The sequence below is a fragment of the Numenius arquata genome, chromosome 2, assembly GCF_964106895.1.
Source record: "Numenius arquata chromosome 2, bNumArq3.hap1.1, whole genome shotgun sequence".
Lineage (NCBI taxonomy): Eukaryota > Metazoa > Chordata > Aves > Charadriiformes > Scolopacidae > Numenius > Numenius arquata.
In genome coordinates, this window is record NC_133577.1 from 103,154,927 (window position 1) to 103,171,537 (window position 16,611).

Here is a 16,611-nt window from a genome sequence, read left to right on the forward strand (position 1 = left end):
TGATAGGTTGAACTTTAAGAGACAAACCAACACATGAGAACCAACACATTAAGGATAAAAAGCAAGACTGCTCAATTTGACAGAAAAAGGAGAGAAACAACTCAAAAGAGAACAAAGGGGGGACTGATTTATTGAAGGGAGGAGCTGTTAAATAGCAGATAACAGCCGTTTTTATCTTGCAAGACTGAGCCACTTTGATGTCCAGCTTCACAACATGTGCAGTTTTAATGTTAGAGACTAAGAATGTTGTGGGATGGAATGTACTGTGGACAATACATTACTTTTCATACAGACAAAAGTAAAAAAAAGACTGTTCACGTTAGTTATTTCTGTAAGACTCATTAATTTTAACATGGCAAAGAGATGAGCAACTAGAAATGGGTTCATCAAAGTAGCTGAGGGATTTTCTGAGTTGCAGTAAACTTTGTCCTTCTGGTTCCTATGATGTTTCCTGACATCACCTTTAGGAGCTGGCTGAGTGCTTCCTACTTGCCTCTACATTTCCCAGTGTCTTTTTTACTACCTGTACTACCTTTTTATTCTTGAGCTAACTTTGCTCCTTACTAAGCAAAGTACAGTTTCTCTACAATGGCTTGTCAGTAAAGGTAAGCTCAGAAAGAGCTCCGGCATAAGCAACCTCTTTTTAATACTACTTGAGAGAGGATTGCATATGGGAAGAACAAAGTTATTGTCTTTACACTTACCAGAGTAAAATAAAAAGTCACAGGCTTACCTACACCTATAGACAAGCCCACAGTTCTTATTTGTAGCATTACATGACCAGCATGGAGTGACAGTATTTGAAGAAGTGTGTGTGTATGGGGAGGTTCCCCCATATCCCTGGTACCAAGACCTCACCAAGATTCAGAGTTCACTAATTGATCAGTGCAGACATGGTAGAAAAGCATTTCAGGAGGAAAGTATGCTTTGTGTAATACACAATCCATTTTCATTCTGATACTCTGTAATTTCCTCTATGAGGCACAGAGATAGAAACCGAATTTTGATCTCTCTGGGCAGTAACTTAAAACAGCTATGTCTTGTTGCTTTAAAGTCTGTACTGCTATGTATTTTTACAGTTTTGAGAAGGAAGATAAAAATCATCATCACTCACTGTATTAACAAATACTTTAAAAATTATTTAATAAAAACTTCTCTATTACCTGCTTTGTATACACACTAGTCAGAACAAAAGGTAAGGCTACAGACTACTGGTAGCAAGAAGAAACTCATGTGAAGTTAGCTCTGCAATGGCCATTATAAACTGTACGAAGTATGAAGACAGAGCACATGCAAAGACAGAGCTAATGCTTTATCATGACAAGGCCTCCCACTGGAAGGCAAATCAACTTTAAGTAGTGTATGATCATCAAACCTATTGATGTAAACAAACAAATACCAACAAACTGCTATTTATAGTAATGCTAAAATTATGTGTTAACAAATGCCAGAATTATTGAGATGTTATAAGGTATTAGTATCTTATCAGCCCTTTGTACAAAAGTGCCTGGCAGTTCTGTTTAAAAACAGGTATCCCATTTGAGGCTGACTTAGCGAAATAGGCACTAAAAAGAGGAGTCTGTGGGAGAAGCCAGCTTATAAGAAGCTACTACCTTCATTTCGGAAGCATCTGTTTTGTCTTGTCATAATAGAACAATAACAGGGAGAATGTTTTCATTTTGCATGTAACTATTGAACTACATCAGCATTTGGGATCTTTATGCCTTTTGCAAGATACTTTACAAACATGAGAAACCACAAAAGATACCAGCTGATAAGGACAGACACATCTGCTAAGAACATTAGTAACATGCTCATTCCTTTCCTAACTAACGCTACAACTTAAAGTAAGTTCTGATCACAGAAGACATGCTACAATAATGAGAAAAATCTCTTCACAGAACAAACACTATTGCAGATAGTTGTAAGAACTGGTCTATAAAGAATATGAAGCAAGTCATAAGTGTAATGTGCTTATGCATTCATCATTCCATTATACTTGCAAAATAATAAATTCTTTCCAACACATAGAATAGCCACAAACATGACCCATGTCATTTAGGAAAAAAAGGAGGGTGGGACTGTAACTGAAATAATGAAGCTACTCCTGAATGCCAAAAATAAAATTCTTACTTGAGTGAAGGTCAAAACCAAAATTAAAACTGTTGTTAGGAAAACACCTCAAGGATACTACAACTTTTGCAGAGCCAGTCATCAGAAAGCTAGCACATGTAAAATTAAGGGTTATAATTCAAAATTGCTTTTGAAGTGCATAATTGGAATCAAGAGTTTCTCTGCAATTATTTATGAAGAGAAAGTTTTAAGTACTGTGATATTTACATTTGGCACTTAGCACTTACATAAGCAATTGACTTTTCAACAATGCTGAACAGCCATTAGATTCTAACTTAATTAACGTCTCCCTTATTTCACCTCAAGGTTTAATATAAATTGCATTGCACACCAATGACATACAAAAGTTAAATTGACAACTTAGTCATCTTCATTTAAGAGTTAGAGCATTCTCAAGCAATTTTTTCATGGCATCCACCAAAATATACAACATAAATATTTCTTGAAACGCGTATATATTCACATGAAAATACCCTTTCTTAACTATTAAAAATACATCAGGCTGATCTAACATCTTATGGGGAAAAAATGCCCAGGTAAGTCTTGTCACACAGAGTGTGGGGAAAAAAGTCTGGAAAACAAGTAAAACTTACTCTTCTGTTATAGCTTCATGATTTGTCAAGCCAAGGTTTGGCAAAGGATCTTCAATCTTGGGAGCCTGGGGAACATTTAAAGCTGGAGTGGTCTTAGAATCAAGAAGTGCTCTTTTTTCATCTTTCTCAAGTGCTTTTCTTTTCCCACCGTTCTGAAAATATTCTCGGCATACACTGAAAAAACAAAAAGAAAAATTCCCCAGAAAAACAGAGTGCTATTTTTGGTCATTACTACAGATAAGACACAAGACAGAGGTTTAAGAGATACAAGTGATGTCAGCTTTTAAACTAATCTGGGTTTTACTGCAACTTCGGTAAATCAGCTTTAGGAAAGATGCAATACAGCCAAAGACACACTTGAAGTCGATTGGTGTTTTACTTCCAGAAATTAGGCTTTAAGTCACAGTTGAGTAAAGAGATTCAAAATAGTTTTATCTGGATAGACTTTGAGAGCAAAGACAGCAGGAGTCGTGTCAGAACATCACCAGAGCGTAGACTTCAGCTGTTACCTGAGCACCACAGTTCTCCACTAAGAGGCCAAGAGTTATTAACTAGCCACCCATAAATTAAAGGGCTTTTGAAACATCTATGTCTTGCAACACACGTAATGTTGGGGAAAAGAAACATAATCTAGGCTTATGGGCTAACTACATACACCAGTTTTTAATTTTAGTTGAGTTTGCCCGGGATGTTTTTTGCTTTTAAGTAACAGATATCTGCAGTAGCTGTGGAAGACTTACTTTAGTTTTCAATTTTTTCCCCAGACTTATTTTGCTGATAGGAACCAGAAAAAAAAATGATCTGGTCATACTAGAACAGAAATGTATACCAGTTTAAAGGAGTGAATGTTATAAAAAAAGTTAAATTGCACCTGCATGCTTCATCCAGTAGTCAGCATTAGGGTAAGAGAAGCAAGCATTATGTTCGAAAATAACTGAATTTTGTCCACAAAATAGAACTAGAATTGGAAACAATTTGTTGCTGTGAAATTAAAAAGCCTGACTCACCCTGAACAAAGCAGTATTTTTAATTAGATGTGCCAGCCAACTATTTGCACAGAAAGTTTAACAGAAATAGTACTTGTTTGAATGATATTTTCATAACAACCCATTTTTATGATGCTTTCTTGAAATTCACTCAATTTTCCTCTAATGAAGCTGCAGAGGTTTGAAGGAAAAATTTCAGAAAACATAAATTCACGTGTAGTTTAATAACACCTTATACAAAGCAGTATCAGGATAACATAGTATTTCACATCACAGATTCAGAAAAGTATATGTTGGTATCATGCTGCATTTAAATCACAAATAGAGACAAGGACTTTGAATACGCAGGCTTCATCTAAGGGCTGGTGATGATATTGTAGGCAACAAATCTCCATCATATAAAATATGAAGGAAAAAAAAAGTCATTGGAGTTTCTTAAAGGGAAATATACACAATCAAACAGGTACAGGTAGAAGTTTCTTTACTCTGAGATGGTAGGAAATGACCACCTTGAGTCAGTAAATCTGTAATTACAGGAGCACATTACGTCCAGGTTACTAATTCTTGCTACGAGGGGTGAAAAAAAAAAAATTATCCTGGACACATTTCTGTGCTGACATGCTTATCGGACCTCAAGATTAAAACTGACCTGTGTCTAACAGTTAAAGCATTTGAGCAAGTAAAACTTGCTTGTAGGCCCCAGGCGTTCTTGCACAAAATATAAAAAGTCTAAAATGAAGACAGTATCCTTAGAGCAGAAAACATGGCTATATAAGAAATAAACACACTAAACATTGTATTTATATAATCAACAAGTTTATAATTACAATTCCTCAGTAACCAAAACTATTTTCAGACCAAAGAAAAGCTTGGTGGAATAAAGAAATAAAATCCACCTCTTAACAATATGGAGCAAGATCACACGCAGATGCATGAAGAACAGTCCAGGCTGCAGTACTCCCAGATATATAGACTGTGAAACCACACCAACTCCATCCACTAGAGCTTGCATGCATGGAAAGACAACTCTAAAATTAACAAAGTTAAAGCAGAAGGAGCCAGTCATTTAGCTTAGCAGGAAAGAGATTAAAAACATCAGTAAACAAAAGAGAACCCTAGAAAAACACATGAATTATTGCTGGTGTGCTAATAAAACTGTATTTTACACTGAAGCATATTATTTGTTTATAAGCATATGATAAATTTACAGCTATTCAGTTCTGTATGTCATTAAGTCAAAGAAATTCAGAAAAAAAATGGTTTTCCTCACCGTTTATCAGCTACCTTACTACTTTGTGAGCATCTTGGAGTCTCTTTACTTTTATTGTCTTTTTCCTCATTATCTCTCCTAAGACAGCCAGAATCAGCGGTAGTTTAAATAGTGTTGCACTGCCATTGATGCTGACATGTAAGTCAGAACACATCAAAAAGTTCACAACTTTGGGAAAACATAGTGGTTTTTCTCAACTATTGATGTTATCAACCTTTTAACTCACTAGAATCACAGAATGATAGCAGCTGTGTTGCCCAGTTTAATACTTAATGAGCTGTTGCACAGAAGAACCATCTACTTGTAAAGTGTAGTATAAGCTCCTCTTGTGACTGAGATGTCATTTCTTCCTCATTCCTGGTACTAATCAGTATTTTTTCCATCCTTCTACCCCTGTCTATCATGTCAAGCCAGTTCTCGTAATTCTCTGTTCTTCTTAACTGACCTTCCTTGTCTGCACATAAGACACTATCGAAGACAACCATGAGGACAAGCATCTTCTTCTCCTGGGTTTTCGCTGGTGGACGAAGGGGCCAGAGCCACAGGATGGCCCAAGACTGGGTTAAATTCTTCACATTCAGATCCCAGTCTGCATACCTGTGCAGTACCACCAGAAAGCAAAAAAACCAACCCCAAACCAAATCCACCCATCCAAATACAAAACCCCAGGAAACACTGCACTTCATAACCACTGATGGGTTATTTTACACCTTTCTGAAGTTACAATAATTCTGGCAGGATTACTACATGTTGCCCTTTTGGCTCCTGTGGCCTCAGAAGAGCTGTCTGTGTACCCCTCCTCATGGAAGGGGACCTTACACCTACTGTGGGGTACAGGGAGCACCTGGGCAGTCACTGCACAGCAGCTAACCAGAGGTTACCCCGTGGCAACTTGATATAGCCACGTTTAACTTCACTGCCTTTAAAAGCTATCATTGATCACGCAGTGGTTCTGAGTATGCAGCTATATACAACTACATTTAACAATTGTCTCAAGTAATGAACAGAACATCCCTTAATTATCTACAAAGAGAAATAAAATTAAGGAATCTATTTTATAATTCTGAGAACTGACATGGCTCCATTTTGAACTGGCATTTAAGCTTTCAGACTTTGATGATACAATAATAGCTCTACAATTAATGTACTTGTTTGTGAAGAATTGTGCAATGTGAATGCTACATGAGCTAACACTTGCTATGGTTTACACAAACAGCAAAATAAACCTTTCAGGTCTAAACTGTTTAAGTTTGCTGGCAGAGAGACATGTGAAGTGTCCAGTTCGTGTCTTTGCTTTAAAAAAGCAACACAAAACCCCTAGGTATTTCCTCAGTGAAACTTGTTTTCCATACTTCAAATCTCAAAGTTGACCCCCTGTTCCGCCATTTAGGCTGGACACGTATAGGAAGTTTTAGTAAAAACCAATATGATATATATTCATTTGTTAATATGCTCCAGCAATGAAAGAGAAGCTTCATTTTCGAATACAGTCACCAAACCCAAGGTTTTCAATAGAATATATAATTTAAAGAAAAAGGCGAGAGGAATTGCTAAAGAAACACCTTATGAAGTTTAAAACCCATGAAAGAATCAGTAAGTAGTTCTTCTCATCAAGTATTAATGAACAACTAAATTAAAGCTGGTGTGGTCAGCTTTTATCATGGCCAAAAGCAGTTTCTGATAGCTGTTATCAATGCTCAACAGTTTCGAGCAGCCAGTTTTACAGGCTAAGAATTGACACAGTCCATCTCTTCTCTTCTGCTTTATAATGAAGAAGAGGTGAGCTTGACTATGTCCCTTACAGTATTTACTAACCAAAACCTAATACTGGAGATGAAGTTCAGTGAGGGTACAGAGAAATAACATACTTCCCTTCAGAGCTGAAGGGAACTCTGGACTTCTCATCATGGTTTCTGTCTGTAAAATATTTCTCCCCTCCTCCCACACATTGAGGAATAAATTTATTAATGTCAACTGACAGAGCCGCTGGCCTGAAAAAAACCCAGAAGTGTAAACTCTTCTACAGGTTTAACCCACCCACCTCCCAACCTCCAAAGAAAATCAAGGAACGGAGAATTCTCAATTTCCCTTGTAGACATTAATCATACCTAGAAGAGCAGAAAAGCTTCCTCTGGACTGGAAAATACTTTGCTATTGTCATGCACACCCAGCTTTAGGTTAAGGAAATCCTGTATTCAGTATAAGTGTGAGAAACCTAGCTCTCTAAAGTATCATAACTTTTTATTATCACAATTACATTTTGTTAAACTTCAACTTGAGAAACCTGTATACAATACATTTTTCCATTTTATTTTTTAATACTTGCTCTCAGTTCTAGGGTTTTGAGATATTTTTCTTTTGAGAAACACAATTAGGTCTGTAACCAGATGCTTCCCCGGTGTTGCATCCACCCCTCCAAGCCAGCTTCTGGAAGCAATATCCTTCATTACTGGAGGATTCCAAGAGCTTGAAAATAGCCAACAGTTATCATATGATCACTGCTCTAATTAGCTCTAGTGTTCAACAAACAGATAGGTTTTGTCAGAACAAAGTATTATTTAAGAGCAAAAATGAAGACTGTCATACAAACATGAACAATGAACATTAAGTCTTTTTTCTATTTTAAATGGTTTCCCTCCTCCCTAATTCCATTCTCCTGAAAGTGAATTGCTTGACTAACTGCATTCATCAAGGAAAGCTGCAAAACAGCGTTGAAAGGACTTCAAACATTCATTCATTCAATCTTCCAGACCCAAACAGGACCAGCTTTCCATTTCTAGCAGAGACCTGTTATTCTCAAAGATCCTGTGAGAGATCACTCTGCCTTCTCTTCTTTTGACAAGACAGTATCAGCCAGTTTCTAGGAACAATCATAAAGCTTTTGTGGAAAAAAAATATTTGAAGATTTTTGATCATTTCTTTATTTTTCTTGGAGCTGAGCTGCTATTTGTTATTTTTTGAGTGCAGTGGCCCAGGTGATGTTTTGGCTGAGAGCAACACTAAATAAAGTCAGAGGAGTACTTTGTGCATCTTGTGGATAATCTAATTAACGCACTCCAGTATGTTATTTGCCTTTATTGCAAAAGCATCCCATGACTGTTTCATATTCAGTTTGTGGCCTGCTACAGAATCCAAATGCTTTTCTAAAAGACTGACACAACCAATTACCCCATGGCCTCTATTTGTATAGTTGATAATATTTGGTATAGTTAACAACACTGTTAATTTTAATCCTGCTCTCAGAGTGACAATTCTTTTCTCTTTGATCTCATTTGCAAATTTAATAAATAGACTTTATTCTAGCAGATTGCTAATGAAAATATTGATTAGTAATGGATGCAGGGACAGACACTGACAGAGTCCTTCTCAGTAAGTCACATTTTTAAGATAAACTTCAAACATCTATTCTCTGAAAGTTTCTCCAAACAGTTCTGCCCTCACCTGACAGCAACTTCATCAAGTCCGTATTTCTTCAGTTTGCTCATAAAAGTCAAAAGACTTTATAAAAAGGTGCAGGTCTAAATAGTGCTTTATCATGATAGACATTTTTAGTTAGAAGAACAGATTTTGGCTTTTATTTTAAAAAATTGCCAAGTCAACACAAGTCTTCATACTGATGCAAAAGCAACAGGAAGAAGCAAACCTGCTGGGCTAGCTTATTTTGTTTTAACTAGAAGCAGAGCAGGCTGGCATTCATTGTCCATACAAAGGTTCACCAGCCTACCTATGCCAGCAAAAAAATCAAGAGACCAGACAATTATTCAGGGTAAACATCATCTTACCCCATTTTGGTTTAAGTACGTGTTGCAATATAAATGAAATGAAAGAGAAACAGAAATATTAGTTTCCAAGTACCATTTGCTACTGTATTCTGTTTTCTAAAGATATAAAAAGAACGTAAGGGAAGGACAGTTGAATGTTGCAGGCTTTTTACACCACCACTCAGGGGATCACTAAACTACATCTGGAAGGGACAAAGTTTTAATCCTTTTTCCCTTCCCTGCTCCAGCCCCAGCTAACAGTTGTCTAATGTTGCACTGAAACAATAAATAAAACTGACCCTATACAATGCAGCATATGATCACCAGTACAGCCTTCATGTACTGCTTTCCATCTTTTACAGTTTCTAAAGTCCGGATATGTGATTGTTTAAATCAACAAATAATGAAGTAGTAAAATAAAAATAAGTTTAATGTCATCTGGTTTAAGAATTAATGTCAGAATAAGCATTTTTCCAGTGGCTTCAACTAAATAGCTAGAAAGGCTTTCAAAAGGTGAATGCTGCAAGAAAAGTTTTATTCTCAATCCTGAGACATACACATGGCTTCTCTAGTGGTTATTCTGCATTCTCTGATTTTCTTTATCAGGTGCTGTTTATAAGAGAATATAGGAAAAAATGAAGAAAAGATTTTAAAAGAAACCAAAACCTTTTTTTAACTAATAGAAAAAAACAACTTCTCAGTTTCAGATCTTAAAAAAGATACTTATTCAAAGAAAAACATAAAAGCCTAGACTACCCTTTCTTCAGCAGGGATACATCAGTGGTTCCCAAGTATTTTCAGCATTCCACTCTTAAATTAAACTTCATCTAATACATCAGCTACTTTCCTGCTGTCATGGTGACACAGTTAAAGCATTGAGCAAAAGCTTTCAGTGAAGTCTCATGCAAGTCAAGTTCTCTTGCATGCAATTATGCACCCAGAGACAAGCAGCAGCAATGGGACCTGCCATCTGCCTGGCACACCTCACGGCTCTTTGAGAAGGAACATAAAATCGCAGAACACACAGTCAACCTGAAATGTTCTGGTATCTAGCTATCCAGGCTGGGGTTTAATCCAAGACACACAAGAGAAAAGCACCCCTCTTTTTCCACTGATGTAAAACTCCTGACTCCTTGGCTTTGCAAACTGAAAAGATACGTGCTTTAATTGAAACTTTATACTGAAACAGAGCATTTTAATGTCTCTTACCAGGTGAATTTTTTTCTTAATATGAGTTTATTCTGCAAAGCCCAAACTGGACACTTATTTAAATGTTTGCTTTCTAAGTCCTGTAGGAATTACAAACAGAAAACAAGTGAGACACAGAGCCAAATAACTTCAATGCAAAGGCCATCGACTGTCCACATGGAACGTTATCCTGTCTTACAGGGTAACAGATGAGCTTGCCACAAGCTAAGGAAATATCATTTAGCTGATGTTACTTTAAAGGAAGTGCATAACAGCTCTGTGGAAAAAATTTCACATATTCTTTGACAATCAAATTGTAAGAAAATATCGAGCAACGTTCTATTGGAGTCTGTCCTGGGTCCAGTACAATTAGTATTTTCACAGATAACCTGAACATTGGGAACAGTCAGTGCTCCTCTTAACTGATCTGCAAGCTATGCCAAGCTGGGACTGGGGGAAGGGGTAAAGATACTGCAAGAAATCACAGTATTAGAATTCAATATGATTCAAATAAATGCAATTTAGTAAAGAGAAGTACACATATCAGCAGTTCCATAGAAGTAATGAATAGCACAAATAGAAAAAAACAATTAGCAACTGAGGAAGCCTGTAAAAAAGAAACAGGCAGTTGGGGATCACACATGAGCATAAATCGATGCCCGCACCAACACAAAAAAAACCCACCACAGAACAGCCATCAAACAAGGTCAGGAGCATAAGAAGTTTACTACAACCTCAATAATATTTCTTCATTTTATTTATTCCTGAAAAGACCAGGGAACGCTGTGTCCTTTTTTGGGTGTAGTTCTTTCCAATTGATTTACCTCTCTCGTAACTGGGATAAGGATACATGAAACATGTCCAGAAAACAATCTACAGAGAAACACTTAACTATTTTGGGGTGGAGAGGGAGGGGTGTCACAGAGGTTAAAGTCAAGATTAAGACTTGAAAATTAAGCAGCAGAGATTTGCATTTAGACATCACACACTATTATACACACAAATCAAACCAAAGCCCTGAAAATTGAACTTGAGCTACACTGTTATTTGTTCAGTTTAGGTTCAAACATACAGAAAATTACTTCATAGGTTTATTTGCAAACAGCAAAATTTGAGGGGAAAAAAAAAAAGTTGTTTGTTGAAGATACTTTAAAAAAAAAAGGGCCACCTTATAACAAAACACTTCATAAGCTTTTTCTTAGTAAGCTGGAACAGTACAAAGGTACTTGTTTTAGGAAGCAATAAATCATTAACACGTTATAGAACAAATCCTAAAAATAGCAAAAAAGGCAAAACACACTTAAGCCTTGTATTATAAATAATTGTGAGTAGAAGTGTGCAATAGTCTTTCAAATACATTAAGATTTACCTGCAACACCATTCAATTCGGCCTTCCCCTTCACAAGTTTTTGCCCAGTGATTATCTGCAAGGTTTTTCATTGCCACAGCATATTCACACAGAGTTTCCTCATCCTCACAGTGCTCACGCCAGATCTTATCAAAGTCTCCCACTAAACAAAACAACAACAAAAAAAAATTGCACATTAGGTACAAAGTGTCTCATTATCTCCATGGCAAAATCCCCATCTTCCAATTAAAAGAAGTTACGTAACACACTCAGAGGTTACTTTACCTGCCTGTAACAAAACAAGGTCCCCTTTCCCTAGTCAAACACAAAATTTCAGGTCTTGGAGAAGGAAGGGAACTATCGGTACTTGAGAAACTAGCAATATTCTCAGTATACTGATTTTGTTCAGTTTGTCTTGTGAAATTCAAGTCCCTTGGAAGTTTTGCTTGCAGATTTCTGTCCAGGAGCATTAACATGACAAACATTTTCGAAATGAAAGAATGAAAGGTTTCCAAGTAGCATTCACGTTCATGGCAAATACTGTGGTTGATATTACATGTTGGAAAGAAAGTTTAACCCAGAATATAGATTTCTTTGGATACATTGGAAAAGAAATTCAAGCCGTCACTGAAGTCTGCCTAATCTAGCCAGTCTCAGTGAATTAGATTCCAGGCAAAAGAAAAGTACTGAAAAATCAAACCAACTACCGTCAGGAAATCACAGATAAGCTTGCCTACTGATCTCCAAGGACAGATTTATTTCCGCGCTTCTCACCCTGCTAGAAAGAAGTCTTGCGAGTTAAATTCTGGCACTTCTAAGTAATTAAACATGATGATTTGCCCTCTTTTGCTGCTAAGTATCCACTTCTTGTAGCTTGCTTTACATAATGTAGTGCTAAACGAAAACAAGATAAATGCTGATCATGGCTAGCCACAATTCCTGTTGTGGTTTCTACAGCATGCAAACCCTTGGTATATCTTACTAAAAGGACATTTCTGCCCTAAGAAAGAAAAATACATACTCACTGGTATGATCTTCACTAATTCCTTTTGTGTTTCTTAATCACAAATGTGTGCACGCATCTAATATCAATATATATATATAGAGAGAGAATAAAATTTATCTACTGATTTTGCACCTACAAGCCAATACAGCTAAGAAGTTTTCAAGGGCAGAGCTCTGACTTCAAGCTTTGACTCAGACAGCTAACACACTTTCACAACATGGTTCCAGAAACAGTTTTGTAGCACCTTCATATTACAAAGAAGTATTTTAAAAGTGTATCAAGCATAAGCTAACTCATGTCTGCTAAAGCCTTAAACTAGGCTACAGCATGACCTGTCCTCATATCAGTAAGAGATTTCTGTTTCTAACCCACTTAGGGCAAATTCTTTGATGTGCTTTGTTTTAATTAGCAGGAAATAACTAACAGATTTCTTCCAGTGGCAACTTAGTTTTTTTTCCTCCCCTCATGTGTGCAAAGCAGTAACAATCCCTCACCTCACCTGTCTTCCAATTACAGCAAGACTGGGTATGATGGACAAGTACAGATAGTTGTATGCTTAGAAGATTTAAACCAACCATCCAGGTTACTCCCTATGTAAGTTTGGTTTAGGGATGTCACAGCAATTTTCTCTTCAAAAATAATCATCTAGCACACTCGTACAATCACCAAAATGAGTCATGTTTAAAATTAGGTGTTTATATTCCCTTGTGCGAGATCACACTTGAGATGGCAGTAGGCATGGTTTAGTTTTAACAAAATAGGAAAGCTATGCAAGAAATCATGTACTCTGCTTGCTATTCAACAAGCATATATGAGAAAGTTATTAGACTGGACAAAAAAACCCCAGTATTATATTGGAATGGTATCCCTCATTATTTCCCAAATGACCTAATTTCAGAGGGATGTACTTGATAAGAAAAGGTGCTAGCGTAGTTGCCAACTGACCACTAGAGCAGACAAACACCCAACTCACAGGCAGGCACCCACAGGGGTTTCTGATAAAAACTGTGGGTCACTTTTCTGGAACTTTCAGGACAGTCTTACGTAGAAAAATTCATGCAGGACAGAACATACTCTGCTGACGAAGGAGAGCAAGAAATAGTATAGACAGTGTCCTACCAGCAAAGGGGGCAAAACGAGCAGAACTCTTACAAATATTTATTTCTTGTGTCAACAAAGTGCAGAACGCATAGAGCAGCAAGCCAGAAAGCTCTGTTTTGAGTGTGGTCTTCTGTTTTGAAGTGTATTCTCAAAGCAAATCAATTCTGGTGCAATTTAGATAAAGTTTCATAGTTTCTCTGCCACAATACTCTGAATCTAACTGCATGCTCCAGACAACGGAAATGTTAAAATGACATGCAGTTGCTAAATTTTTGTTTGAAGAATACACAGCTAATTAGAAAGGAAAAAAGTAAACACGTGAACGCGTACTGAGGGAAAACACCACAAATACAAAATCCCAAGTTTAATACTGTTCTTCTTTTAGTCCCATTACTTCATTTGGTCTATTCTTAAGCAACTACTCTATTTTCAAATACCACTTTTTCTTAAAACTTAAGAAATAAGACAGATGAGGAAGAAGAAATATGCAAAGAGCAGATGTTCTTAACTAGCCAGTCCTTTCTTATGGCAAAGTAGTGATGCCTCCTAACGCTGAATTTTGCTCTCATAGCAACTCTTCTTACTTCCTTCTGAACCAGGCAGATTTGTGCTTCTCCCTGAAAGTCAGAGGAGGGGCAAAAGAGTCCACAGATAAGGGATCCTAAATTTAGATACATAGCAATAGACCCAGAACTGACTACCAGCACTCTGAGACGTGAACTTTGGGTTACAACAGAGCTGCCTACAACAGTAACAGCTTCTTGGCACTGAACTCACAAGAAAATAAAGCAGAATGATACAGACGGGTAAGAGAGACATGTAGAACAACAGTGAAAAATTCATCACAAAGTAATTCTGTCACACATCCTATGTAAAATCAATTCTGTGTGTACCTCTGATTTGTTTTCATCTACCAATACTGACAGAGAAAATGGCAACACGGGACAGATACAGCACAACTTCTGTATGAGGAACACCTAAACACAGGTGAGAAAAAGTCAGATGAAAGCCAGAGAGGACAGACATCCACAAGGCCACAAGTGACAGAGTAAAGGTAAATACGGAACAATTTCTGGGTGTTCTAAGAGTAGGAGACATTCAGGAAAAGCATAAAGAGACAGCTTCAAAGCCAAAAAAAAAAAAAAAAAAGTTATTTCTTCACAAAAATGTATAATTAAGCTTAAAGTTCATGTAGCTGGGCAAACTAATGGAAGAAAATCCATGACAAATTCCATATCCGAAGATGCGATTTCTAACTCAGGAGCTCCTAGACCATGTAACCACTGAAAGACCAAATGATAAACAACCATATAGTGATACTCCAGCAGCACCTCTCATACATTCTTGTCTCAGCAACTGCTGTTGACCTACTCATCAATACTGGCTTTGATAGGATGTCTATTTATCTGCCCTTTCATTAACGTAAGCTCCAAAACAACTGCAGATGAAGGGTTTTCTTAAGACAGGGGCACCATTGTGCAGGGACTTTCAAAGAAGCGTCTGAGGTTCAGTTTCCCTTGAGCAAGTACCATGGTAATGAGTTGTCTGGGGTTTTTTCCTCCCATTCTTCTCCAGGGTGGGCTTTGAGAAGGCACAGATAGGCACATTAGATTTACAGGAACTGTAATGCTAGAATCATGCTCCAATACTTAGTTGAAAACGCAAATAATGCTTCCTACCTGTTGAGATTTTGAGGTAGTGACTACAACAGGTCTTTCAGCATCCAATTTCAAACTGATACCCAGAACACAGTAGAGATATGAATTAAATTTTTAAAGCAATACATTATAATCCACTGTGTATTAATTTTTCAAGCAATACATTATAATCTACGCACAAATACTGCATTAACTCCAATGGAGTTAAACATCTATTTATGAATCATTGCTTGTGTAACCAAAAAGTCAGCGAAATATGCAGAAAGGTTTTGCTGCAAAACTAATAGTTTAAACTAAAGAAATAAGATAAATAAAATCTTCTGTTAAGCAATCAATAATGCTGTAAATTAAACAGAAGTTTGTGGTAGGCTAATCTAAAGAATAAAAAAAATATCTTGCATGTCTGATCACATCTTAAAGTTAATATTTAATTTTGTGCATTAAACTTTTCATCTCACATACTCGTGACCATATCATAATATAAAGTTTAAGGCTACTGGATCACTTTTTATGGGATTTAAAACCTGGTTAGGGCACTGACTCTTCAGAGATCTTCATATACCTCAGATCTCCATCAAGGAACCAGTTATGACAACATCCAGCTGAAAAGTGTGATTGGCGAGACTGGCTCACAAGGATTTCACATACCTCTCAAATCACTACAGTGACATTATCTTAAAATGGTTTAATGTTTACTCTTCTACCTATCCAGAACTGCCTAGAAAATAAATAAATTACCTACTCTTCACCTTGAAGATTAACTATTCCTTTAAAAACAAAAAAGCCCAAAGCTCACCTCTTTCTAGCAATTCTGGCCAACTAGTTGGTTCTTCATAACAGTCTTTACTAATGCAGTAACAAAAATCCAATACCCTTTACCTAGAATAGATTAATCCCTCTAAATAGTTTCCACCCACATTAATATTGCCTGCAAAATAGCCAAATCATACCCCCAAACTCAACCACAAAGTAATCAGCAGGTGCTGAATCCTGTCACAGACAGAACAGGTCAGGCACGTAGAAGTTATTTTTAAATTATCCTAATTACAAGATAGTTTTAATTGTGGGTAAAAGCAGTAGAGACCTAGCGTTAGCTATAAGTTTCAACAACTGAAAACATTTTTAATAAAGAAAGAATCACACAAGCTCACTTCACATTTATTTACAAGCTGTCATCAAAGGTCCCCAGCACAGTGTGAGAAGACCAGGTTTGCCATTCTTGGTGAGACAATCCCACACCGTAACTGTTCTCTCCAGGAAGTCTATTTTTAAGAAAAAAATCCAACTTTCTTGCATCCTGTTTTTTGTCTTTTTTTTTTTTTTTTATAAAAGACATTTCTTCGTAGCGTGTTAAATGGAACTGGCATTTAAGGTATGTTTATGAAATAAATAGAAAAATTAATTAGTCAATTATTCTTCAACTTCTGACAGAACAAATCATATCAATTGGTACATTAAATAAAACACAACCCTCTATATATAAAAGAAACAGAGTTCAGTTTTGCTAAATGAAGTATTTTTCATTTTGGAATGGGATAAAACCCCAAACAACTTATTTGAATCATTC

At 36.6% G+C, this 16,611-nt stretch overlaps 1 protein-coding gene across 1 annotated transcript in view; it reads right to left on the minus strand.

Moving 5' to 3' along the window:
* The window catches only part of SAMTOR (S-adenosylmethionine sensor upstream of mTORC1), a 31,826-nt gene that overhangs the window by 7,773 nt on the left and 7,442 nt on the right, over window positions 1-16,611 (minus strand). Inside the window, 2 exon segments of the mRNA XM_074168518.1 lie at window positions 2,727-2,900; window positions 11,301-11,442. Coding sequence (XP_074024619.1) covers window positions 2,727-2,900; window positions 11,301-11,442 — 316 coding nt within the window.